General features: G+C 41.1%; 1 protein-coding gene across 7 annotated transcripts in view; it reads right to left on the bottom strand.

The window, feature by feature from the left end:
* Nucleotides 1-17,544, bottom strand: part of cpeb3 (cytoplasmic polyadenylation element binding protein 3) — a 190,016-nt gene that overhangs the window by 143,705 nt on the left and 28,767 nt on the right. For all 7 annotated transcript variants that reach the window (XM_068052638.1, XM_068052637.1, XM_068052640.1 and 4 more), the window contains exons 3-4: nt 15,682-15,841; nt 1-60 (exon numbers count right to left, since the gene is read on the bottom strand). In XM_068052638.1, the coding sequence (XP_067908739.1) occupies nt 1-60; nt 15,682-15,841 (220 nt within the window). The remainder of the gene's footprint in view (nt 61-15,681; nt 15,842-17,544) is intronic.

The following is a 17,544-nucleotide window of genomic DNA, read 5'->3' as shown; positions in this document are numbered from 1 at the left end:
TATTATTTAGTGCCACAAGGTTATCGGTTCCTGGGTGAGGGAAATTAAGTCCCAAGCGTCCTGCAAAATAAAATAGCTATTGAAAAAGTTGCTAGTACATTTCTGACAATTTTCTTCCAAACTTCAGGAACTTAAATGACAACAGGTCTCACTTTACAACCTAAAAAGGTAAATCAATCCAAGTCTGTCAGAAAAATGTATTATCCTGAAGCACATTTTACAAAGTAATTGCTACAGTTGACCTAAGTTGAAAAACGGGTAGATAACTTTAGTTATGACCAGGGAAAAACACATATCCCTTCCTCCGTTAATTCTATATCATAATTCAATTACCTGCCCTATAAATGCTGATTAATAACTTTAATGCACCATTAAAATTGCTGTTTATACAAATTGAATGTAGCTAGGATAAGGAGAGGCATTCTCTTAAATTATATAACTTTTAACTACATTGGTGAAATTTAGATAAAATATTTCCATCTACAGAATGTGTCACAATTTAGGATACAAAATATTGATCACTCATTTAATCACTTTTTTGAACAATTATAACTAAGCAGAATTGCCAAAAACCCCAAGAACTCAAAAATCCCAAGAAGCCAAAAAAAACTAGAATGACACAAAGTAGTAAACACAACAAACATAACTTTTAACAATGTATCATTGACAAAAGGAAAGCTAATAGAAATAGGTTATAGAAAGGGAGGAACTTAGAACAATCACAACTAAGGAAAACATACTGAACAAACTACTGGGATTGAAGGCAGACAAGTCCCAGGGCCTGATAGCCGACATCCTAGGGTCTTAAAAGGAAGTGGCAGCGGAGATAGTGGATCCATTGGTTATAATATTCCAAAATTCCCTGGATGCGGGAAAGGTTCCAGTGGTTTGGAAAAATGTTAACATAATGCCCTTATTCAAAAAGGGAGGGAGGCAGAAAGTAGGAAACTACAGGCCAGTTAGTTTAACATCTGTCATTGGGAAATTGTTAGAATCCATTATTAAGGAAGTAATAACAGGACATTTAGAAAGTCAAAACACAATCCATCAGAGTCAGCATGGTTTAATGAAGGGTAAATCGTGTTTGACTAATTTGCTAGAGTTCCTTGAAGAATTAACAAGTAAATTGGATAATGGGGATCCTGCAGATGTAGTATATCTGGACTTCAAGAAGGCATTTGATAAGGTGCCGCATAAAAGGTTAATACACAAGGTAAGATCACATGGGGTTAAGGGCAATTTATTAGCTTGGATAGAGGATTGGCTAACCAACAGAAAACAGAGATTCTGGATAATTGGGTCCTTTTCTGGTTGGCAAGATGTAACTAGTGGGGTGCCACAGGTTTTGGTCCTCGGGCCCCAACTATTTACAATCTATATTAATGATTTGGATGCAGGGATAGAAGCCAAATTTTGCAGATGACACTAAAATACATGGGAAAGTAAGTGCAATAAAGAAATAAGAAATTTACAAATGGATATGGATACGTTAGGTGAATGGGCCAAAATTTGGCAGATGGAGTTTAATGTGGACAAGTGTGGGGTTATCCATTTTGGTCAGAAGAATAGAAAAGGTAAATTATCCAAATGGAGAGAACTTGAGTGCTTCGGTGCAGAGGGATCTTCGTGCATGAATCGCAGAAAGCTGGAATGCAGGTAATAAGGAAGGCAAATAGAATTTTGGCATTTATTGCTAAAGGAATAGAATATAAAAGTAGGGAAATGTTGCTGCAACTGTACAAGGCATTAGTGAGGCCACACCTGGAGTATTGCGTACAGTTTTGGTCCCCTTAGTTGAGGAGGGATGTAGTTGCATTGGAGGCAGTTCAGAGGAGGTTCACTAGATTGATTCCAGAGATGAGGGGCTTGTCTTATGAAGAGAGATTGAGCAGTTTAGGCCTTTACTCTCTGGAGTTTAGAAGCATGAGATAAAAACTAATTGAGGTATATATAATGATTAAGGGGATTGACAAAGTAGACGTAGAGAGGATGTTTTCTCTGGTGGGGCAGTCTAGAACGAGAGGTCAGTTTTAGGATAAGGGGTAGTAGATTTAAAACAGAAATGAGGAGAAATTATTTCTCTCAAAGGGTTGCGAGTCTGTGGAACTCACTACCCCAGAATGCAGTGGATGCCGGGACATTGAGTAAATTTGAGGAGATGGACAGATTTTTAATTAGTGAAGGGTTGAAGGTTATGGAGAATGGGCAGGAAAGTGGATTTGATGCCGAGATGAGATCAGCCATGATCGTATTGAATGGCGGAGCAGGCTCGAGGGGCTGAATTGCCTACTCCTGCTCCCAGTTCTTATGCTCTTATGTAAATCTACTCCTGCGTGCGACAGAAGCAGTTTTTGACCTGCACTAAATATGGAATTTAATATATATTTTTAGATAGCTTAAGTAGGATTTAAAATTAAGCTTTAGATAACTGCAGTTGAAATAGTTCCTTTGTTTCTTTCACAGGAGTGGCCATTACACAGAACTGTCCAAATTCATCCTGTTTCAATGAGAAGTACTTGGTAATTTTTTTGGACTACAAAATACATTATGTTTAATCAAGAGTGTTTAGTTCTAAGGGGAATTAGATTGTGTATGGTTTAAAAACATTGATATACAGTATGATAGAACAAGATTGTCCTATTCCAGATAGTCAGTGAAGGATAGACTGGAGCCTAATCTTTACGCACACTAAGCTTTTCTGTTTACATACACACGCATTACAAACATGCACCTCCAAACCCAACAAGCACAGTTTCAGTCGGCTCCTATATGTAGGAGCACAACTGAATCCCTAGTTCATGCCCACCAACTAAATGCAATTAAACACTGAATTAATATACTATTTACAAAGATGTAGGCTGGTATTATTTACATACTACCCCATCTCCCCCCAAGTCTCTCACTTGATAGTGTTACAACTGGGGCGGGAGTAATGCACTGTCAATTCAGTCCCGTTACTCTACAGGCCACAGCATATTATTAAACTTTCCCACCTACTGGAAATTAGCCAAATTAAACACTTCAACAACCCCCAGAATAAAACACACCAAACCAGGTATCATTAAACAACAAATTAATAGACTAAATCTAAAATACTGAGATAAATCTATGTCTGAAAAACTTTATAACGTCTTATTCCTCCTAACTCTCATGCACACACGCATACATCCAAAAATCAATGGTTAACCTGTTATAAAATGTTTTAAATTAGAGCTGTTTCTTAGGAATAATAAAACTGGGTTATGAATCCTGGTTGGTTACTTTCCCAGATCACTGAGGTGCCCCAGAGTTGAATAGTCATGCTATTCGAAGTCTCCAGGTGAGTTGATTAACAGTCTGTGATGGTTAGGCGTTCAAGGCACTTCGGCTGCAGTATGCATCTCAGAGATCTTGCAACAAGCAGTATAACAAGCCTATTTAGATTTTGAATTAGCAGTCTATCAGTAAAAACTTTACTGAGAATTTCAGAACTCCCAGAAACACAAAAGGCAACAAAAGCTCTCCCGAGGCAGAGACTTCCTAGAGGTGGGAGTAAAAAGGAAATTGCTACCTCCAAAGCAAAGATTCCTTTCCAGGGGTCTTTTCCTCTGTAGGCCTGTATGCCAATGTAGATTTTCTACTGTGACACACAAATCCTTCCTTCAGGGAGAGCACACTTTACTGGTCTGCCAGATCAAACCAGTTCTAGCCAGTCTTCACATACAGTCAAACTGATACAATACAGCATGTGACCACATCCCTCTTGCTGTTGCCGAGGAAACAGGCTTGCAGCTCGCACACACTGCTCCCAAAGCAAATAAAAACTTCAGTCTTAAAGGCACATAGATCCCCTTCAGTTTTTAAAACAAAAAAAACTTGCATGACAACAGATTAAATCCGTCAGGAGGCAGAACAACTCGCCCTGATCATCATCTTGTCAGGTGTGGAAGATCGATAGTCTTTTTCTGAGCTCTTGTTTCTAGACTTGGGCACCCTTCACTGAGGCTTGTAGTAACCTAAGCTTTCTGAATTTCAGGTTAGACATCTGATGCGTCCAAATGGATGACCAATTGACGTCTTTGATGTAAAGGAATAAGATTCCTTCTGTTTTTTTCGTATAGTACCTTCTGAAGTTCTCACTAAGAAAAATCGCTGGTGCTTCTCTCTCTGGGGAAATTACTCCTTCACCATTTTTTTGTCTTGTACCCATACCTTTCTAACTTTTGCCCTTCTGACAACTTTGGTAGGATCCTGGTACTGTATTTCCTGCTATAATTGTGGGCTTGTTTCTTCCGATAAGACTTTTCTCTGTCTTGAACTCTGATAATCCTGGATTTGTAACCCTGGAAGTAATTTCTTGGGTAAAATTGGAAGCTTGGTCCTTAGTTTTCTTCCCATTAACATTTCGGATAGTGCTTATCTGCGTAACAATGGAGTAAGTTCTGTCGCTCAAAAGTGCTGGTTGGAATTCTTGATTTTTCTTTAGCAGTGTTTTAATACCTCCTACTGCTCGCTCAGCTTCTCCATTAGATTGTGGATACCTAGGGGAACTTGTTATACATACAAATCCACTGATTCCTGCAAAGTTTTGAAGTAATTGTTTGCAAATTGTGTTCATTATCTGACACGATCTGTTCAGGTATACCACGTTTTTGATTTAGATTTAGATTGAGAGATATAGCACTGAAACAGGCCCTTCGGCCCACCGAGTCTGTGCCGACCATTAACCACCCATTTATACTAATCCTACACTAATCCCATATTCCTACCACATCCCCACCTATCCCTATATTCCCCTAGCACCTACCTATACTAGGGGCAATTTATAATGGCCAATTTACCTATCAACCTGCAAGTCTTTGGCTGTGGGAGGAAACCGGAGCACCCGGAGGAAACCCACGCAGACACAGGGAGAACATGCAAACTCCACACAGGCAGTACCCAGAATTGAACCCGGGTCGCTGGAGCTGTGAGGCTGCAGTGCTAACCACTGTGTTGCGAAGATTTCTTCTAACACTCAAATGACTGCTTCAGCTATTTTTCTGTACATGCATTTAACCTCAATCTACCTTGAAAAGTAATCTGCACAGTTAGGATTTTCCCTCAAAGACGAATAGATCCATCGCCAAACATTCCCACTGTCTGTTTGGGAATTGGGTCAAGAGGTTCTCTCTGATCCGGTTTGTGAATTGTACATACATGACCATTTGAAATCATTTCTTCCATATCCTTTGATATTCTTGGCTACCAGACGGACGCCTGAGTCTGTGCTCTACATTTAATACTGCCCATATGACCCTGATGTATTTTCTCCAAGGTACCTACCTGGAATGACTCTGGAACCACCAGTCTCTCATTATAAACTAACAAATGATTCACTATGGTAAAGTGTCTTCTGTGTCGAACAAGATTTTCATCCTCTTATAACTGGGACTCTGTTGTGGCCAACCTGGTTTGCAATACTGGTGGACATAGATGCAATATTCATCCTGCATCTGCGCCTGACAAATTTGTTGGACCGAAATAGGAAGTAGACATTTGCTAATGGCTCTCGTCTTTTGCAGGTCTGCCATTATGCCAGTACTGCTGTCAATGTGTCCGAAAAAACTCACTTCTTATTGAGTATTAGGCCTTGGTCCTGCAGATGATATAAAACTGCTCTAGCCTTCAGGTTATGTTCTCCAATGGACTCTCCATGAATTAAGATATTGTCCATGTGGCATATTACACCTTCCAAGGCTCTGTAGAATATTCAACATGGTTCTCACCATTATGGACTCCTGTTCTTTTTTTTGTGAACTGCTTCCACATAAGGCAGCTAAGAGCGCACCATGGCATTATCTTCGATATAACATTCTACCAGAAATTTAAAAACCACTAAATGCAGTGAAACGATTTTGCACACTCTCTTTAAACAGTATCGTGCACGTCAACTTATACAGTACTAATTGCTTGTTGTGCCTTTCTCCTTCTGTGCATTATCCAACTTGTAAATAAATCTGATCATCAGCGTTAGCCTGAAGGCAATGGTCTGACAGCATAATATTGTATGTTATACCATAATTGAGAACAAGTCGCACACAATCCCACTCATGGCATACAGAAGCAAGCAGGTTTTAAGTCACAGGAGAGTCAGTCCATTTACAGATACTAATTCTCTGCCATCAAGTAAAAGTAAAGGAAGAAAGCCTGAAGTGCAATAATGTTTAACTTTAAAGTCACATGTTTAAATGAACCAACAAGCATCAGCAGGTGCAATTCTTGTTTGCACAATAGATTAAAATCCAAGTTGATGGTGTTCAATGGACCAATTTAACGATAGAAATTTCATGCTCGATGACAGGACATTTAAGTTTTGTTAAAGCCTAGTTCAAATAAAGCAAGCATTTTAAATTATTAATTGTTCTAAAATGACACAAAGATTCCTCAAAAAGAAACAGAAAATACTGGAAACACTCAGCAGGTTATGCAACAAACGTGGAGAGCAAAAACAGTATTAACATTTCAGGTTACTGATCTTTCATCAGAACCAGAGAAAGATCTCTCGACCACTCATTTTAGTTTGAAATCATCAGTTATTTTATGCATCTCATATAGCTTCATGAGTTTGTGGTCTAAATCAGGGGTTCTCAACCTTTTTGCTTCTAACCCTTCCAGGTCATAAAAATTCCACATAAGTTAATGTTTTTCTACATAATTATTAGTTTTACTATCAAATATTCATATTTATTATTTTTGTTTTACTTAATGTGAAACTTGTTACTGGTCCTGTCACATAGTAACGAGCAGCAAATTCACGCACAAGATCTCAACATAAAATCAGATGATCACCATATACGACATGTACCCAAGCTCCAGGTCCACTTCCTAAAGCAAATCGGTGTACTTTTTAACAAAGTCACTTTTCATGGCTGTCGCACCTCACTTGACTAATACCCCTGGGGCTTGAACCTGGGAATGAGAGTGGCAGCATTGGGCAGTTTGAACAGCTGCCTCTGCTGTGCTCGGCTCCATAAATAGCTTCCATGCACAAGCAGCAGTGAGCTGATAAAGAGCGAAAGGCGAAGTCAACCAAACATTCGTTAACACTCTTCGGTTAACTTTTGCCCGATTACCCCACAGAACAACCACACTGGCCTATTGCTCTGCTTATCTGATTTAAACATGGCCAGCAGGAGAGTGCAGGCTGCACGGCCTGCCAGGAAAGGAACCAGCTGTCAACGGTCACCAACGGATCAAAGGGAAGAAAGAGAGCAGGATCCCCTCTCCTCCAACATCGGCATCGGTGGCAGCGGCACATTTCTCTTTCCACTTCCCCCAGTCATCTTTTGCTTTGTCTTCTGCTTGAATGGGTTCAATTTGGGGAACTGTGCTCTCAGTGCATGCCAGGAATAATGCAGCAAAACCTTTATCATGTAATGAAATTTTTTTAATAGATTTTATGTTTGCAAGACGCTCATAGGCAGACCCGTTGAAACCTTCTCGCAGATGCCTCGGGGGCCATGGGACCCTGGTTGAGAACGCCTGGTCTAAATCATCAGGATTTCTGGATTTTAATATTCTCCTATTCCCCGTTTTGACAGTTCAAAGACAAAGACCTGATTTAACTGATAGCTTGAACTCAGTGAATGTTAATTCAGAGTGAAAAAAACCCCCAGAAAAATGGAGACAAGGCATGTGACAAAGTCCACCCCTTTAAGTTAGAATTAGGTTTTCTGAACTTTACGATTGCATTCTTCAGAGAGAGAGAGAGAGAGAGAGAGAGAGAGAGAGAGAGAGAGAGAGAGAGAGAGAGAGAGAGAGAGAGAGAGAGAGAGAGAGCCTGTAACCTCAACTCACTCCTGTGCCTGATTTACGAGAGCATTACTCTCTGTGCTGCAGAAGTCGCCACGCCCCTAGCCAAGACGTTCCAGTACAATTACAATACTGGCATCTACCCGACAATGTGGAAAATTGCCCAGATATGTCCTGTCCACAAAATGCAGTACAAATCCAATTCGACTCATCAGTCTACACTTGATCATCAGCAAAGTGATGGAAGGTATCATCGGCAGTACTATCAAGCACCACTTAAACGGCAACAGCCTGCTCACTGATGCTCACTTTGGGGTCCACCTCATTGTAGTCTTGGTCCAAACATGGACCAAAGAGCTGAACTCAAAAAGTGAGTTGATAGCAATTGCCCTTGATATCAAGGCAGTATTTGACCAAGTGTGGCATCATGGAGCCCTAGCCTAATTGAAGGCAATGGGAATCATGGGGAAAACTCTCCACTGGTTGGAATCATACCTAACACAAAGGAAGATGGTTGTGGTTATCTCATCTCAGCTCCAGGATGTTATTGCATGAGTTCCTCAAGGTGGTGTCCTAGGCCCAACAAGCTTCAACTGCTTCATCAATGACGTTCCCTCCAACAGGTGGTCAGAAGTGGGGATGTTCGCTGATGATTGGTACTGAACATCGTACATTCACAACTCCTCAGATACTGAAGCAGTCCGTGTCCATTTGCACCAAGACCTGGACAACATCCGGGCTTGAGCCACACAAGGGCCAGGCAATCACCAACTCCAGTAAGAAACAGTATAACCATCTCCCCATGATATTCAATGGCATTACCATCAATGAATTGCCCCACCAACATCCTGGGGAGTTACCATTGACCAGAAACTGAACTGGAGCAGCCACATAAATACTCTGGCGTTCGAGGCTGGGAAATTCGCAGCGAGTAACCCACAAACTGACTCCCCGAAGCCTGCCCACCATCGACAAGGCACAAGTCAGGAATGTGATGGAATACTCTCCACTTTGCTGGATGAGTGAGCTTCAACACTTAGGAAGCATGACACCATCCAGGACAAAGCTGCCCACTTGACCGGTACTCCATCAACCGCCTTAAATATTCACTCCCTCCACCACAAAAATGTATGGTACACAGTGTTACCACTGTGAAAGAGGCACTGCAGCAACAAACCATACGTCCTTAGACAACACTTTCCAAACCTGCAACCGCTTCCACCTAGAAGGACAAGGGTAGCAGACACGTGGAAACACTGCCATCGTCAATCTCCCCTCCAAGGCACTCACCATCCTGACTTGGAAATATATCGCCTTTCCTTCACTGTCACTATCAGAATCCTGAAACTCCCTCCCTAACAGCACTGTTGGCCTACGTACACCAGATGCTCAGCAGCGGTTCAAAAAGGCAGCTCACAAACACCTTCTCAACAGAAATGAGGCATGGACAACAAATGCTGGCATTGGCAGCGATGCAGACATCCAATGAAACAAATAATAAAAAAAACCTTACTGAATTCCATCAGTGGTAAGGTATCTACCAAATCCTAATGGTTCTCATGCTTACAGTTTGCCAATGTGTGCACATTGGAGTTTCCAACAGCATGGACGAAATCTCAAAAACTGAAGCTCTCAGACCTGCTCATACAATGTGACTTGTAAAACCTCAACAAGAAATGGGATTGCTCTTGAAAGCACTGCAAGCAAATTAGTGAAGGCAATATCAAAAGCCCTTAAAAGCTCTTCCAAAACTTTATGCAAAATACATCATTTTTGCCATCTAGGATTTAACAATGCAGATTTTTTTTGGGCGGGGGGGGGGGGGGGGGGGGGGGGTTGTGCAAAGAGGCAGAAAGATAGATTTAATGTAATCTGCTTAATTACACTGTGTGGCTTTTGCTTGCTTTCCGAGCTGGATTTTCAGTTTTTCAAAAGAGACAAGCTTGTAGCCCAAACTATAATGCTACACACATGACCTCAGCTGATTGTAATGGAATCAGAGCTGACTTGTGCCCAAACATTTGCTGAGTTGCCTTACTTTTCTGTTCTTTGCCACAATTTTAAATGGATTAGCATGTATGCTGGTCAATTTAATTTTAAAATATAGCAGCTTGCTAATTATGTACACTGCAAGTTGTTCAAAAGGTCAGTCCAGTAAAGCTACATTTTTTGCTATGTTATTTGCATTCAGCTATCCCTTCATTGCACCAGTGCTGGCCTCTGCCCTACTTTCTGGAATTCTCTCCCCAAATCCCTCTTGCTTCTCCACCTCTTAAAACAAAAAACACTCCTCAACTTCTACTTTTTGACCAAGACTTCATCCATCTGTCCCAACTCTCCCATCATCAGTTCCTTTATGATCCTCTGTCCCACCTCCACTTGCAAAAAGATGTGGGAAGTTTTCTGTTAAAGGTGCTATATGAATGAACATAGCACTAACTGTGCATTCTTAAACAGGTAGCTCCTATCCCCATACTGTAAATACTCACTTACTGGATACTACATTGTGAAGTGACTTAGTGCAGCCCACATCTATTTGCACAAATGACCAAGTCATTCTGGGAGTTTGTAGTTCAAGTGGGTATTTTGGGGTGAAGTGGGGGTGGGGGGGGGGGGTGCAGGGCTGCACGGTGCAAGAACAATGTGTGAAGGGGGTAGTAGCAACTTAAACCTTTTGACTAAGATATCCCAAAAGAACCTTGGAAAGCATGATATGGTGTACCTAACCCTCCAAAAATAATTTGACAAAAGGTGGATTTAATACTCAAAACATCCAATGAATACACCGAGCAAAAAAAAAAAAGCAAATTGAATATCACGCTATATAACTAAATCAGTACAACTGAAGTCAGAAGATGCCATTCTTGAACTGGGCTGTGCTTTTGTCAGTCCACACCTTGAATACAGTGTCTACTTCTGGTCATTAAGACAAAGCGGATACATTCAAACACTCAGGCAGTTCAGAGAAGATCCAGGACATTGATACATCGTGCCAGAGGTTTGGAGGAAACACTGGACAATTTTGAGTTTTGCAGGCTTGAAATAAAGACCATAGGAAGGTGGATTTTAATGACAAACAGCAAATGGTATCAAAGAGGTAGATCAGAAAAATACGTAGTTATTCTTCGTATTTGCAAACACAGGAAAAATGTTGGGTGCTGCATAACTTTGAGCACAAGTTGCAGGTGCAAATAACTTAAAGAGCATGCATCATGTACTATCTGGTAGCGTTTGCATGGAAGGAACTCTGCATTCTCATTGCATTCAGTGGAAAAAAGTTTGCCATGGTTTTGCCATCTAATGGATCAAGAATTTTCTTCATCAATATTATTTCAGCAACCAAATCCCTTTTTAATCATTCCCTGTTCAAGCTATGTATACATTTTGTCTCAAGGATCCAACGTAGAGCATCACTTTCTATTCAGTCCAATTCAACAGAATTCCCGAACCATTCATAAATACTGCAATTTATGATTCCAAATTCAAGAATTATAATCAAGAGAAGTAGGCTGTATTAATCACAGAACTCGACACTAGCGTCACTGTCACAGTGCAACTAATGGTGTACACAACCTCAAACCTGGCACCAAGCTCATGGCCTACAAGGCCGTAGTGTTAACTGCCGTCTTGTATGCGTCAGAAACATGGACACTGTGCAGCAGACATCTCAAAGCCCTGGAGAGATATCACCAGCGGTGCCTCCACAAGACCCTGCAAATTAAGTAGCAGGACTGGCGCTCCAATATCAGTGTCCTCTCTGAGGCCAACACCCCCAGTATCGAGGCACTGGTCATGACTAGTCAGTTATGCTGGGCAGGCCACATCATCCACATGCTTGACACAAGACTCCCAAAACAAGCTTTCTACTCCGAGCTCCGTCAGAACAAGAGGCTACCAGGTGGGTAGAGGAAAAGCTATAAGGATGTCCTTAAAGCCTCCCTAAAAAAATGTGACATCTCCACTAATTTGTGGGAATCTCTTGCCCAAGACCACCCAAAATGGAGAAGCAGCATCCGCGAAGGTGCCAGCCAGTTCGAACAACGTCAACAAGCTCAGACAGCGACCAAGTGCAAACAGTGGAAGGAGCGTTCGGAAATTCGAGCATCCGATTCACTCGCCTCACCGAACACCACCTGCCCCACCAGTGGCAGAGTCTGCAGATCCAGAACTGGACTATTCAGTCACCTAAGCATCTACAACCCTGGAGTGGAAGAAAGTCATTCTCGTGCCCGAGGGACTGCCAAGAATAACGGTGGACAATATGGCTAAGGGAAGCTATGTACCATTTCCCCAGAACCGCAAAGCTTTACTTCTATTCAGTGCTCCACATAGTAGTTCATCTGAGAGCCAGCAATCTTGCCACAAGCCTGTAGAAATTCTTGCAAAAGCAATCGTCATTGAATCTTCCCCTCCCTTGATCAAGTGATCCCAGATGTTATATCTAATTGAGTCAAGAGTTGCAACCACACACAAGTCAATTCTTATTGCAATATTGTCAATATAAATTAATTCCATCATTCTAGCTATATCCTTTTAATAACTGGCCGTATTTTATCCAACCACTTGCCCTTCCAAAGTTCTGTGTTCAGCACTGTTCAACTTCAACAGCTCTGCAATGTCATATGGAGATATCCAACCCTAAAAACACTATACTTATACTGGCCCTAATTCATTAATTTTTTTTTCACTGAAATCGCAGATCTTGACTGAAAACAGTTGCTAATTTCTAGATCTTGTATCTGCTGTAAGCATATTGATAAGCAACCCTGGTTCAATAAACAGTGCAGGAGGGCATGCCAGCAGCAGCACCAGGCATACCTCAAAATGAGGTATCAACCTGGTGAAGCTACAACACAGGACTATCTGCGTGCCAAACTGCATAAGCAGCATGCGATAGACAGAGCTAAGTGATGCCATAACCAACGGATCAGATCTAAGCTTTGCAGTCCTGCCACATCCAGCCATGAATGGTGGTGGACAATTAAACAACTAACTGGAGGAGGTGGCTCCACAAATATCCCCAACCTCAATGAAGGGGGAGCCCAGTACATCAGTGCGAAAGACAAGGCTAAAGCATTTGCAACAATCTTCAGCCAGAAGTGCCGAGTTGATGATCCATCTCGGCCTCCTCCTGAAGTCCCCAGCATCACAGATGCCAGACTTCAGCCAATTCGATTCACTCCGCGTGATATCAAGAAACAACTGAAACACTGGATACTGCAAAGGCTATGGGCCCGGACAATATTCTGGCAATAGTACTGAAGACCTGTGCCGAACTTAACGCGCCACTAGCCAAGCTGTTCCAGTACGGCTACAGCACTGGTATCTACTCAGCAATGTGGAAAATTGCCCAGATATGTCCTGTACACAAAAAGCAAGACAAGTCCAACCCGGCCAATTACCACCCCATAAGCCTACTCTCAATCATCAGTAAAGTGATGGAAGGTGTCATCAACAGTGCCATCAAGCGGCATTTGCTTAGCAATAACCTCTCAGTGACGCTCAGTTTGGGTTCTGCCAGGAGCACTCAGCTCCTGACCTCATTACAGCCTTGGTTCAAACATGGACAAAAGAGCTGAACTCCGGAGGTGAGGGGAGAGTGACTGCCCTTGACATCAAGGTAGCATTTGACCGAGTATGGCATCAAGGAGCCCTAGAAAAACTGAAGTCAATGGGAATCAGGGGAAAACTCTCCGCTGGTTGTAGTCATACCTAGCGCAAAGGAAGATGGTTGTGGTTGTTGGAGATCAATCATCTGAGCTCCAGGACATTACTGCACGAGTTCCTCAGGGTAGTGTCCTAGGCCCAACCATCTTCAGCTGCTTCATCAATGACCTGCCTTCAAGCATAAGGTCTCAAGTAGGGATGTTCGCTAATAATTGCACAATGCTCATCACCATTTGCAACTCCTCAAATACTGAAGCAGTCAGTGTAGAAATGCAGCAAGACCTGGACAATATCCAGGCTTGGGCTGATAAGTGTCAAGTAACATTCGTGCCCCACAAGTGCCAGGCAATGACCATCTCCAACAAGAGAGAATCTAACCATATCCTCTTGACATTCAATGGCATTACCATTGCTGAATCCTCTATCAACATCCTAGGGGCTACCATTGACCAGAAACTGAACTGGAGTAGCCATATAAATACAGTGGCTACAAGAGCAGGTCAGAGGCTAGGAATCCTGCGGCGAGTAACTCACCTGCTGACTCCCCAAAGCCTGTCCACCATTTACAAGGCACTCTCCACTTGCCTGGATGGGTGCAGCTCCAACAACACTCAAGAAGCTCAAAACCATCCAGGACAAAGCAGCCCGCTTGATTAGCACCCCATCTACAAACATTCACTCCCTCCACCACCGACGCATTGTGGCAGCAGTGTGTACCATCTACAAGATGCACTGAAGCAATGCACCAAGGCTCCTTAGACAGCACCTTCCAAAGCCGCAACCTCTACCAACCAGAAGGTCAAGGGCAGCAAATGCATGGGAACACCACCACCTGCAAGTTCCCCTCCAAGTCACACACCATCCTGACTTGGAACTATACTGCTGTTCCTTCACTATCGTTGGGTCAAAATCCTGGAACTCTCTTCCTAATAGCACTGTGGGTGTACCTACCCCACATGGACTGCAGCGGTTCAAGAAGGCAGCTCGCCACCACCTTCTCAAGGGCAATTAGGGGTGGGAAATAAATGCTGGCCTGGCCAGCAACGCCCACATCCCATGAAAGAATTTAAAAAATTCCTCCATACATTGAAGTTCTCCATGATTTTCATAGTTTAAGACTTGCAGTTTGGGCAAGAGATCAACTTCACTAATGGAAAAGATATGATAGTAAGATGACTAATTACTGCACAGTATATAAATCCTTAAGCTGTACAATAGCCAGGGCAAATTAAAGGCCATCTGCTGTGAACTGAATGTACATGTGGCATGTCACAAATCAATTACACTGAGAAAATTCTAAAGCTCATCATCTACAAGTTTTACATAAGCAGAAATCATCTGCATAATGGGGTTTCCTTAAATCTCAACCAAAACCTCAATCCTTATTCAAACAAAATCATTGGGTTTTGGGAATTGCATACCAGAAACTTAAACCTGGAAAAAGTGGTGGTATAAATCAGCAATTAATAAGGACTTCCGGAGAGAAAAAAACCCAGCATTTATATGGGTGCCTTTCATGATCTCAGGATGTCCCAAAGCATTTCACAACCAATGAAGCACTGAAATATATTCACTTTTTTAATGCAGTGGAAAAATAGGGTTGCATTCAAAAGCCAAGAAACATCTACTAATGTGAGTGAGAGGCAAAGAAAAATTTTTTAAGGGAAAAGGCAAAGTAAAAGCTAGAATTAATTAAGATAAAATACTACTGTACTTAAAACATTTTTAAAATAGTCCTAGAAACAAAATGGGTTTAAAGCATTTCCAGCATTTAAAAGAAAATAAACGGATATCCATTCAGGTCTTTCCTCTTTCGCTGATCAAGTGGACAAAAAAATCAAAGAGTAAGTGTGTGAGGAGGAAAGGAGGAAATCTTGCAAAGTTTTAACAGCCTAATAATTTTGTTTCCATAAAAAAATGAATAAAACTCAACAAATATGAATTTCACATAGCTGCTTTCAAACAGATATGCTGTCAATACATAAACATCCACTTAAACACATATGTGTTAATTTCTTCAAATGAATCAATAGTCAAGGAAATGTTCTCAAAAAAGTCATCTGCAATGTCTTTGCCATGAGAAACATGCAAGATTTTGTAAGTGGAACAAGTGCAAATCATTCTGATGACAAAGTTAGATAACTAACCAAAAATATACATTTAAAATACAAAACTGAAGCTTTACTTGAATTTTATATAGTGTCTTTATCAACTATATAGGGATGTAGAAATATTCCTAACCTGCAAAGTGATTCCTCCACATTATATCGGCAATAGTCATTGGTGGGCCACTGGGAGGGTAGTGTTTACCTTTCAGAGGCTCATGGTCACTCCTCATAATATCCATTAAAGAATTCTCCAAAGAGTGCAAGTTAAATGCATCATAGGGTCGATTCCGGTCCTGTAAGAGAAAAAGAAAGACTGTTGGAGGCACTTGCTGGTCTTGAGTAATTCTGAAAACATCACTGTGAAGTATTGAAATCCATGCAAAATTGAAATAAATGTGAAAGACTGCAAAGCTTCAATTACAGAATCACAAAACTGTTACAATGCAGGAGGCCGCCATTCGGTCCATCGTGCCTGCACCAGCTCTCCAAATGAGCAATTTACCGAATGCCATTCCCCCAGCTTCTCCCCATAACCCTGCACATTGTACTCGTCAACTAACAGTCTAATTCCCTTTTAAATGCATCCATTGAACCTGCTTGCTGCGTGAAAACGTTCATGTTACTTTTGCTTCTTTTGCCCATTATTTTAAATCTGTGCCCTGTTGTTCTCTATCCTTTCACGGGTGGCAACAGTTACTACATATCTACTCTGTCCGGACACCTTTTGATTTTGAATACCTCTATCAAATCTCCTCTCAGCCTTTTCTCCTCAAAGGAAAACAGTTCCAACTTCACCAATCTATCTTCATAAGTTCCTTATCCCTGGAACCACTCTCAAAATAATTCTTATTCACAATGTTTGAACAGATTCAAACTTCAGAGTTGCTTACCACCTTGTTAATTTCTAAACTTCCCAATGACAGACAAAAATGCTTTTATTTACCTAAGATTTATCGTGGCCTGGGTTTCTCCAATTTTCATGGTACATAAGGGGTTTACAAATTAGCTTTACTTCCAGAAGAAAGTTATTATTTGATTTTGATAGAATTGTTGCTGAATCAGATCTTATTGTGCATATGCTCAAGTAAGGAGCCAGCAATTCTGAACAAATATAGCTATCCTGCTTGATTTGATCAAATGTATTTTCACTGGCTATTAATTAAATTCATTTAGGTCATTTTTGGAAGGTACTTAGCAGCTTGTCTTTTACCAAAATCATAGTCTAACTGTCTTTATGAAAAAGAATTATGCTACAGACTGAGAAAAGGGAAAAGAACCATTACGCAAAAAAAATTTACATCATAGCTTAACACAGGAGTTGTTAAGCATTTATTTGTTAAGCCATTCTTAACAAATGAGTTATTGCCGTATTTGCTTTTCAATATATTTGCTCAACAGCTAAATCCCAAGTCCAAGTTTAGTGTTCTTCTGCCACCTTCCAAAGACAAAAGGGATAATATTTGAGCAAAGGATAAGACCAGTGGCAGAAGTAAACTGAAGAGGGTTCCCTGTTAATTCCCCAACAGGATGAATTTATCCACATATCTGGGCATGAAAACATTATCCAAGAATAGCAAGCTACGGCTCGCTCACAAAAGAAAAGAATAGAGAATAGATAAATAGATAAGTAAACACAAACACTAAGTTTTTTTTTTTAAAGACCAATAATGATTGTCTTAGTGATTTCATACATGTGAACTACAGTGAATATCACAAGGTAACTTTACACTGACAAGGTTAAAATGAGCCTTTGTGTATCTCTGAAGCTGAAAGTATCAAACATTCAACGTATTGTCTGTTCATTATAAATAACTTCAGCATTTCCATGTTTACCTCTGTCTCACTTAACATCCCATGGTATTGCTCACAGCAATTAACCAACTTTTAAGGACAGGAAGGTTATATGATGTAAAGAACAATTAATCTGCTGTTGAAGTGTGCCAAACACCAGAATTGTTAATTTGATGAAACCTAATGTCATGGTGTAAACTCAATT

The sequence above is a fragment of the Heterodontus francisci genome, chromosome 20 (assembly GCF_036365525.1).
Source record: "Heterodontus francisci isolate sHetFra1 chromosome 20, sHetFra1.hap1, whole genome shotgun sequence".
NCBI classification, from domain to species: Eukaryota; Metazoa; Chordata; class Chondrichthyes; order Heterodontiformes; family Heterodontidae; genus Heterodontus; species Heterodontus francisci.
Note: the sequence above shows the minus strand (reverse complement) of the source record. Positions and strands in the feature narration are given on the sequence as shown.